Source organism: Pimephales promelas, chromosome 2, assembly GCF_988280905.1.
Source record: "Pimephales promelas chromosome 2, fPimPro1.hap1.1, whole genome shotgun sequence".
Taxonomy (NCBI): Eukaryota; Metazoa; Chordata; class Actinopteri; order Cypriniformes; family Leuciscidae; genus Pimephales; species Pimephales promelas.
Window position 1 is genome coordinate 29,752,777 of NC_142770.1, and position 10,122 is coordinate 29,762,898.

The following is a 10,122-nucleotide window of genomic DNA, read 5'->3' on the forward strand; positions in this document are numbered from 1 at the left end:
TCTCTGATCATAAGCCAATAATTTTTTCTATACCTTTGGTCCTTGAGTTAATTCCAATGCATAAGCCAGTACAGTGGTCCCGGACACTAAATTCAACCACTACATCCAACTTTTCTCAGATGTATAAAAACATCTGTGATAAAGAACATTTAGACAGCTCCCTTCTGAATATTGATCTGGATGAACATTTTTACCGTTTCAACTCTACTTGTATAAGTGTCTTGGATTTTGTAGCCCCACTCAAACCCAAACGCTTAAAGGAAAACTCCACCGTTTTTTGAAATAGGGCTTATTCACATCCTTTCCTACATTTAGATATGTGTGCAAATGCATTTTTGTCTCAGTGCATGCGTTGTTTTATTTTGACAGGGTCGGCGCTAGCTTAGCTTAGCACAATGAATGGATTCATTTGTTGCCAGCTAGCATGTCCTGAGTAAAAGTGATTAAAAAAAATAAACAAACCCACGTAATTACTTCTTGTGTCCTGCGTATTCACAACGAGTACAAATAGCGACGCAGATTAACACTAGGCGATTTCCTAGGCAGATATTGACTTGGGACTATATTAGGGGGAAGCACAGGCGAAGCACTCCTGCTCAGGCGAAGCACTGCTACTCGGGCGCAGAGACGTCATGCAACACATGAAATCCCACGAGTAACGACTTCCGTAAACATACCGGCTTGAATAGACTCGCGATGAACATGGCTGATTTTGTTAGAGACGAAGAGGGTGACTTCTCAGACAGTAAAGAGCCAGAGCCATACCAATTTGAACCGGAGTTTACAGAAGAGGAGCTGCGTGCTTTAGAACTAACGTTAGACCGACAGGAGGAGGAGGTTGAGATCGCTCAACAGCCTGAGGACGTGAGGATGAGAGCCAATACGAACTGGTGGTGTGAATGTGGCGGAATATGCCAACCTATGCCGACTGAAATGGAGTGTTTGTGCTGTGGAGAGTGGGACCAGTTACTGCCATCGATGGCCAGCCTCGAGCGTGGCCGCAGTTGTGTCACAGCTACCGAGGATTTTACGGCGCTGATCCATCCTGCAGTACTCGGTTTTTTTTTCTGGTGTGACAAGGTGAACTGGAAAAAACGCCCCACGACGGATGGACCAAATGGACAGCTGTCCACAAAGTAAGTAATTAATGTAAACATGACACAAGTATAGATCGACCGATATTATACCTTGCTGTATTCACTCAGAGTTGCTGTTTTCACAGGCAATATAGGTTGGTGGCTTATCGTGTTGTGCTGGAGTGGGCCCTGAAGGGAGAGTCATTGGGCAGAGGAAATCGAACACCATTGCCATCATGTGTGGTCGTTGCTATTCGTAAAAAATTTCCCTCAGAGAATGGTATATATATTGGCTTCCAAGAGGCAGAGGAGGCAATAAATATGTTGTAACTGATTTGATATCATGAATAAACTCTTTAGAATCCAGTCATCTCTGTTTACTTGATTCAATAAACTGTGGTAATCTATTACAAAACAGCTTTTACCATAGAAGTATCAGATCTAAGTCAATGTGCATGCTGATTCACCATAACAAGAGAAAACAGGAAAAATGAGAAAAATGTTGTTTATTATTATGAATAAACATCTGAAAGAAAAAAATAAACTACACAAATATGATTTGGATAAGGAACTGAGGGTCTAAATCTAAGATTTAAATCTTGATGTGTGGCCTTCTATGACATCCTCCTTGCTGGGTTTTGGATAGAGGCCAATATTTGCTGCCAGACACGGGACTCGAATGCGAGATGAGGAGTCTTTATATTTGATGGATGGGTCTAGTCTTCTTTCAACAACATCCTCCATAAGGCCATCTCTGAAAGTTTGGGTTGTCTTGGTGTAAACAGGTCTTGTAATCCACTGTTTTGCCTGTTTTTGGTACACAATGTCGTGTCTTTGTAGGCCTGAAATTAAAATGGTCATGGGTAAGTTATAAAAATTTGTTTTTCAGTCGGATATCCATTACTAGAACAAGCATTGTTAATTCTAAAACATTAATTTGGTCAGATATAAGTCAAGGCCAGATATTATTTGAAAATAAGTAGACATTTCTATTGCTGGAATGTAAAACATGGTGCAACTTCTCCGTTTTAGCTATGAAAAGTAACAATATTCAATTGCTCATAGGAAAACTTATAATTGGTATATTTTTGATACTTACCACTTGTTGTTGCTTCCGGTTGTCGTGGTGACTCATGATTTTCATTATGGTCCATAATGGCCAACATTGTGCGTGCCTGCATGGATTGGTACTCAAAATGCAGGCGCTTTAGGCAGTACTTCAGCAGGGCGTTGTGGAACACCTCGAGTTGTCCTATTAAAACATAAAGCAAAATTGATGGGGGGGAGGGAGGGGGGGGGCGGGACGGGGGGCTGTAAAGTGCCCCTTTGTGCAGACCAGAGACAACTTAGACATACCTGTGTGCTTGAACAGCGTCATTTGCTCCAGATCTTTCAGTAGACGCGTGTTCAACACAACTTCACAGAGAGCTTTGTATGCAGGTGAGTCCTGAGGCAACCATTTCTTTTTCCTTTGTTCATCTGATGTGAGGTCAGCGTGGTAGCACTTGTATTCAATTCCGTTTTTCTTCCATCGATGGACACCACATATGTGATGGAGGATGGACGTCCATCGTCTAAGCAACTCCTGATAATTACATTAGAGCACAAACAGAATTTTATTGGACATTACATTACATTCATTTCAAACTGAATATGAAAAAATGTGTGCTATAATGTTGTTTGTGTCAACTGTCTGTGATGATAGCAGTTGTGCTGTGCATTTTACATCTATTCAATGAGCTTGTACATTTATATCTCCTTTAGAGGAGCTGCAGCTCCACCACATATGGTTGCTCACGCTTCTTACCCACGGAGCAAGGTCCTTGCAATGTTTACGGTTAGATGCCATAACCAATTTCTTTTTTATTCCTGAATTAGAACAGAAAAATGTTAGAATGAAAATGGTCCCCATACAATGCACATACAAATTGTTTTTCTCCAATGGTACCTGTCAAACACAGAGTATCAAAGTGAACAAAGGATAATAAGTATTAGGGGTTGTGCATGTAATTAGACTAATAGGCTAACCTTTTGCTACATGCCATGGGTCCAACTGGTGTGCGATGTCCGGATAGTCCTCTCGCATCATCTTCCTGATGGAGGGATGTCCGTCGGTGGTCACCACTTTCACATTAATCCCTTCATCTAAAAGCTTATCCAGACCTTTTTTGAAACCCATTGGTTCCATGGCGACAGAATTTTTAGCTTGGGTCACCTAAGGGAGACAAGGTTACACAATGTCATTTCAGACCATATTTAATAAGGGTTTGTGTCCATTATTGACTGTTTATGTTTGTTTGTTTGTTTGTTTACCTGAATCAAATCAAAAACAACAATCTGGTTGGTAGAGTTATCCATGAATGAATATGTGGTGTATTTGCACGAATGCCCTGGGCTGTCACTCCTCCCATCCCCACAGACATGCACACCCTCACCATCCAGAGTCTGGCAGATGAGTCTGGCTTTGATGATGCTTTCCTGCTTCTTGTAGGCTTCGCTAATGACAGGAATGAGGTAGCTTGACTGTATGGTATAAAATGCAGATTTTTGTGGTAGTTGAAGATTCAATAGCCCAGCCCAGTCAGCAATGTCTGAGTACGTTGCCCCTGTGAAAAGTGTGGCTGCTGCTGAGAGGAGATTATTTTCAGCCATTCCCCGAATATTGGGACTTGACTCCCATTCCCCATTGTGTCCATTGTTGCATTTCCATGTGATTTGTATTCTGCTGGCAAATTTTTTTATGTTGTGGTTGAGGTCGCACATTGCTACTCCACAAATTGTACATTTTTGAAAGAGTTCCATTAGTTTGGACTCATTTACCATCCACTTCCTTTCCTTCCATCCTCGGTGTGGTCCAGACAGACTTGCTGAGCTTCCTGTGGTGGAGGTGGAGGGGCTTGACAGAGGAACAAAACTGATGTCCTCTGGGTCAGTAGCTGTCTCTGAGATCATGCTGACATCTAAGGCAGATGTTGAGCTGATGTCCACACTGTAAAAAATAAAATCGTAAAAAAAGGGTCAAATAACTGGCAGCAAAGGGTGCCAAATACATACCGTAAAAATAAAGTTAAATATCCTAATATAAATTAAGTTGTTTTACAGAAAAACACTGTTATTTTACAGCTATTATCTGGATTATTACGATCAAACACTCTAACTATAAAAACAATGCATTGTTATGATCATAGTAAAATACAGTTCATAGTAAAAAACAGTCAATGACTGTCAGCAATGGCTGCCATACAAAAAACATCAAATTAATGTAAAATAGCCTAATTTAAATAAGTGCAAAAGTAGAAATCTTCATTAAGCTCTTTAACAGAAACACAGTTATTTCACATATTTCCTGAACTTTTTATTAAGAAACATGTAGGTGATGTATGATTTTCTGTCACTATACATCACTGCATCAGCAATTACACAGTTACTGTCAGTTAAATAAAGGAACATGCAGCATTTCATCAGTTTTATTCTGTTCATCCTGAACTGAAGCACAGGCTCTACTCTTCAACACAATGGTGACCCACAAAACACACCATACAGAAAGAATCCAGACTTTATTTATTGCATACTAACATTCTTACTGAGACAGATGTTTAGAAGTTGATTTTTTATGTAAAATAATAAACAAATAAACAAATATAAAACCATAATGGAGATCAGTGTTTGCTTTAGTCGGGCTCTTGACCCTTTGCTTTTAATATTACTATTTCTCTGGCTGCTTTAACTGAGTGTCATAATTGATACATATTTGTTTTGGTAGGAGTCCAAGAGAATCTCAGTTCAGAAGATCTGATCACTTATTAATGGTAATGTTTTTCATGTAATTGAATGCTTAGTGATATCACCTGATTTTAAATGCACTGTGGCTCAGCTTGTCAGCCAACTACGGTTCTTTGTCACAGCAAAAACTCAGTCAGTGTTAATTTAACACTCCTGGGATACAGGAGTACACACTCAAGAGTGTTAAAGTTAATGAGATAATTAAGTGATTAATTGAGTGATGATTGAGCATCATTGAAGACACCTAAAGCAGAATCACAAGGAGACAATCTTAAATTGTAAGCCACCGTTATGGAGATGAGTGTTTTCTTTAGTTGGGCTCTTGACCCTTATTTTATACACTTTATATTTTAATTTGCTGTTCCATCTGAGTTATACCTGCCAGATGAACAAAAAAAAATTATCTAATAATTTTTGTTATATTATGACAATCATTATTTGAACTTAATGTTTGTGACTTATGTTGTTGGTTACATTATAACTGTGATTCTGTATAAATACCCAGAATTTGAGATATGATATAATGGATAGCTTAAAAGTTGTACAAAAAAGAAAGTCTGTCTTTTAGGCACAGACAGATATCAAGATTCAGTCAATGCTTCTCAACAATGGTGGTGAGCAGAATATTCAATTAGGAAAAGTAAATTACATAGACAATTCAGATCATAATTTATTCATACCGCAATGCATGATGGGAGCCATGAATGAGTTGTGATTGGTGGCAACAAGGATTATTATTCTCACCGCGGTTGAGATACACAGGCTGATTATTGATGTCTGTGTTTCTAACTAAAGATAAAGGGATTTGATCAGAACAATTTTTATTACATGTTTTGGATTATAAAAAAATACAGATTATCATATGCTGCAGAACCACTAAACTGTTGCGAACAAGTTAAACCGAATCATCTGAATAGGTTTCATTTAGATCACAGTATGATTATATCAAAAAATAACCAACTCTGTCAGATCCCACTTTTCTTTGTTCATTTGCCTGTTATAAATCAATAACAGCAGACAAACAAAATGTGAAAGTATAAGTGCCGAGAGCCCAACTAAAGCAAACACTGATCGCCATAACGGTGGCTTACAATTTGTGATTTTCTCCTTCAGTGATTCTGCTTGTTATCGCCATGTGTCTTCGATAATGCTCAATCATCACTAAATGAATCACTTAATTAATATTGTTTCAATATAACAAGGTTCATGGGAAAAATACGACAATCCTAGATTTAATCTAAAACTTAAGTACACCTATTTACAATGTAATCACAACAGATACACTCACAACAGATTTCTCTGTCATATCAGTGAATCAGGTCACCAAATGATGACTATAACATCACCAATAACTGACCAACATCAGCTGCCTGATATTTTCTCCCGCTTTCAATGCTATAACAAATGTATGTTGAAAACATAATTAAAGCAGGCAGAGTAAAACTAATAACATATAATAAAGGTCAAGAGCTCAACTAAAGCAAACACTCATCTCAATCATGGTGATGTCAAATTTTTATTTAAATTAACATATTTTTACTGTAATTTTATGGTTTTTGTTTGGCACCCTGTGCTGCCAGTCAATTGACCCTTTTTTAACGATTTTTTTCCAATGACGGTATTTGATCATAATAATGCAGGAAATACCTTTAAATAACAGTGTTTTTTTCAGTTTATTTAAATTTGAATATTTTACTTTAATTTTATGGTTTTTGTTTGGCAGCCTTTGTTGCCAGTCATTTGACCATTTTTTATGATTTTTTTTACAATGAAGGTATTTGATCATAATAATGCAGGAAATACCTGTAAATAACAGTGTTTTTCAGTTTATTTAATTTATGACGTTTTACTTTAATGTTGCAGTTTTTTGAGCTACAGTCATGTAATCATTTAACTGTTTTGTTACCATTTAATTACAGATTATATTTGTAATTTTACATAAATGTTTATGTAATTTAAGAAAACAGAAAAATACAGTATGAAAAATACAATCAATTACTGTAAAAAAAAATGTGAATGACTGGAATTTTTTCTTTAATGTAACAATACCTAAAATATCAGCTGCATTTTTATTTTCCAGATATTATTTGTAATTTTGCAGTGTTTTGAGTACAATTTAAAATGAAAGAAAATGGTCGTCAAAAATCACAGTTATTTTCTGTGAAATTAGGATTTTTTTTTTACGGTGCATTGCACTGGAAACAATATTGTGTGTTTCCTATTGACAAATCCACATTGATTTATTTTGTTGTTACACACATTTGCATTTTTAGTGTTTGAGTACAATGTGCTTGTAACCTCACATAAAACTGACTAAGAGTAAACTAGCAATCATTTGACTGCTCTATGCCTGCATTGTAACGCATTTCATGTAAATGCCAGCAGAATAACTAAACAATAACTGTAACCTTTTCATAACTTCAAACATGAATCAAAGAGAAACTTGGCAACTCACATCAAAGGTTAGACTCATTCTTGAACCGCACACAGCCGTCATGGTGGACGAAGACGCAATGTCCTGCAAAAGAAATATATTTCATTTTATTTAGTATTTTTTGCATTCATGAAGTACATGTAAATATTACATCAAAAAGGGTTCACTAGCCTACCGATTGTTGTGTCCATGTGGGTGCAAGGGCAATACATGGCTTTGTACATGTTGATATCTGACCAGAAGTCATCAGCTGCACAGGCAATGGAACCTTGAACTTGGCCGTTTGGGATTTCTGGGGGGTTGATTGTGGTAAACCCGCAAATTGGCTAAAGGATTCCTCTGGTTCTGATAGCTCTTGTAGTACATCACTCAGCGCACCCTGATAGATGGTTGTCACAATAAATGAAAAGTGTTACTCCTCAACGGCAAAACATACAGGAACATGATTCAAAATCACATGAATGCAATGTCATATTGGATATTTATTGCCAGTCATTAGAACAAGTTGAAGGTAGTGTCAAAGGACTGATTAGGCATTATGAAATTAGAGCCTGGACACTATCAGTGTTTTATATTGGAAGTAAAGGTCTACAGCCTACATTCTTTACAGTTACTACCAGTGTCCATGTACTACTCAGTCAACTGATTCATCTTCTGTGAAAGTACAGGATCTATAATATTATATATTAGTGTGTATGTGTGTGTTTTACATAAACAATGAAGACTGAACAGCTTTGGTCTATATGTTTGTAGTTATAAAAAACCTCCTAAGTGTAACTGTGAGAGAAATATAGCTAACTTAGCCCAAAGTCATTTCAATTTATAGGTACCGATAACAGGTTGTTCATGATAAACAGGAGGAATTAAACCTGAGGTTCGTAGTCTATATACTGCTTCTCAGCATAGATCTTAGAACAGAATAAAGATACAGATAAACATAAGGAAGAGAGTAATAAAATACAACTTACATGTGCACTTTGTTCTGCCTGTGTTTTGAAAATTGAAGGAACGGCCGTATCTTTCAGACGTAAAACCGTCTTTCTGTATGCATACTCCATTTTTTCATAGTAATCCTTGGGTCCAAAATGCTCTTCGCAAACGCGAAACTGTTTTAGTTTGGAGAGTGGCGTTGTTGTACATATCTCCAGAGCAGCTAGCCATTTATTACGCAGTTCAACATTAGATGATGGTATGAAACATTAGATGATGGTATGAAATGTTCTTTGTTTGTTGTCACAACCTTTCGCTATGCATGTAATTACCATGTTTGCTATAACTAATTAAAATAAATAATCGTAAAGGGAAGACACTCGGTGCAGGTCACGCCACTATGTTTTTCTTCTTCTTCTGTTTTTTTGACGCGTTGAACACCGGTTTGTTTATGTAAGACGTGGGATTTCATGTGTTGCATGACGTCTCTGCGCCCGAGTAGCAGTGCTTCACCTGAGCAGGAGTGCTTCGCCTGTGCTTCCCCCTAATATAGTCCCAAGTCAATATCTGCCTAGGAAATCGCCTAGTGTTAATCTGCGTCGCTATTTGTACTCGTTGTGAATACGCAGGACACAAGAAGTAATTACGTGGGTGTGGTGAGCAGGACGGCCGAGGGACGTGAGAGAAAGTCGCGAGGCCGGTGGTGCGATTGCTAATGAGCAGCACCTGCGAGGCACACCGGTCTCGCATCTCTCACGAAGGAGCGGAGCCATAAAGGGGGAGCGACGGAGTGGATGATCGAGAGAGGAACAGGCCTGCTTTTGTTTGTGTTTTATATTTTATTTGGTAAGCCAGCAGTCGTCCGCGAGGGGCTGCTGGCCGGTATTTTATATTCGGTAGCCAGCAGTCGTCCGTGAGGGGCTGCTGGCAGGTATTTTGTTTGTTTATTTTGTTTAAATAAACTTTTATTTTATTATTATTATCCGGTTCCTGCCTCCTTCTTCCCTGAACTTTGTTACACTGGTGCCGAAACCCGGGAAGAGGGAGGAACGCGCTGTCCGAGGGTCCTCGCCGCTGTGGGGAATCCGCGGTGCCATCGAGCATGGTGCGCGAGTCGCCGCCGCTCGCCGTGGGCCGGAGCCTGCTGCCGTCCGCCGCATAAGGGGAGGAGCAGGGAGCGGGGGACTCGCGGCCATGGACGCTCGAGGCGGGGCGCTGGGATGAGTTGCCGGTGGGACGCCCGAGCTCGCCGCCGACCGCCTGGAAAATGGAGGGGCGGCTGCCGTTCGGGAGGGAGAGGAGGAGTCACCTCCGCTTGCCGTGGGCCGGACCCTGCTGCCATCCGCCAGTGAAGGGGAGGAGCAGGGAGCGGGGGACTCCTGCCGTCTGCCCAAGGCACCCGAGGAGCCGTCGCCGTCCACCGGGGGCGGGGGAGCGTCGAGGCGTTCACCGAGGGCCATCCAGCGTCGGCGCCGGGCACCGCGGAGGAGATCGCCCAGCTGGTGAGGGACAAGATGGCAGCGCGTTGTGGGAGCCGGACTATTTTTTTTTTTCCTCTCTCCCCTCTCTCGTGTCCGTCGCTCCTCAGGCTTCCGTCTCCGTTTCCCTCGGCTCGTCGATCCATACCCCCCAGGGATCGCCGCCGCCGGGGGGGGAAGTAGGCACAGTCTCGGGTGTACCCCCCGGCCTGTGAGGGGTGATGGGGGTATGTGGTGAGCAGGACGGCCGAGGGACGTGAGAGAAAGTCGCGAGGCCGGTGGTGCGATTGCTAATGAGCAGCACCTGCGAGGCACACCGGTCTCGCATCTCTCACGAAGGAGCGGAGCCATAAAGGGGGAGCGACGGAGTGGATGATCGAGAGAGGAACAGGCCTGCTTTTGTTTGTGTTTTATATTTTAT

The 10,122-nt window shown here is 40.5% G+C and overlaps 2 protein-coding genes across 2 annotated transcripts; one reads left to right on the forward strand and one right to left on the reverse strand.

Moving 5' to 3' along the window:
- Nucleotides 1-291: 291 nt before the first annotated feature.
- Nucleotides 292-8,389, reverse strand: LOC120461515 (uncharacterized). Its single transcript, XM_089118557.1, has 10 exons — nucleotides 8,262-8,389; nucleotides 7,469-7,672; nucleotides 7,315-7,377; nucleotides 7,048-7,077; nucleotides 3,390-4,061; nucleotides 3,105-3,291; nucleotides 2,824-2,945; nucleotides 2,433-2,661; nucleotides 2,176-2,328; nucleotides 292-1,918 (listed from the first exon to the last, which is right to left on the reverse strand). The coding sequence occupies exons 1-10, from the start codon at nucleotides 8,349-8,351 to the stop codon at nucleotides 1,662-1,664; spliced, it is 2,007 nt and encodes a 668-aa protein (XP_088974683.1). The 5' UTR covers nucleotides 8,352-8,389; the 3' UTR covers nucleotides 292-1,661.
- LOC148997146 (uncharacterized) lies at nucleotides 703-1,406 on the forward strand. Its single transcript, XM_089119470.1, has 2 exons — nucleotides 703-1,136; nucleotides 1,223-1,406. The coding sequence occupies exons 1-2, from the start codon at nucleotides 703-705 to the stop codon at nucleotides 1,404-1,406; spliced, it is 618 nt and encodes a 205-aa protein (XP_088975596.1).
- Nucleotides 8,390-10,122: the final 1,733 nt, after the last annotated feature.

Coding starts and splice junctions, on each gene's coding strand:
- LOC148997146 (XM_089119470.1), top strand. CDS start 703: ATGGCTGATTTTGTTAGAGACGAAGAGGGTGACTTCTCAGACAGTAAA. Junction 1,137..1,222: donor AATGGACAGCTGTCCACAAA/GTAAGTAATTAA, acceptor CTGTTTTCACAG/GCAATATAGGTTGGTGGCTT.
- LOC120461515 (XM_089118557.1), bottom strand. CDS start 8,351: ATGGAGTATGCATACAGAAAGACGGTTTTACGTCTGAAAGATACGGCC. Junction 7,078..7,314: donor GAATGAGTCTAACCTTTGAT/GTGAGTTGCCAA, acceptor ATTTGTCAATAG/GAAACACACAATATTGTTTC. Junction 2,662..2,823: donor CCTCTAAAGGAGATATAAAT/GTACAAGCTCAT, acceptor TGTAATTATCAG/GAGTTGCTTAGACGATGGAC.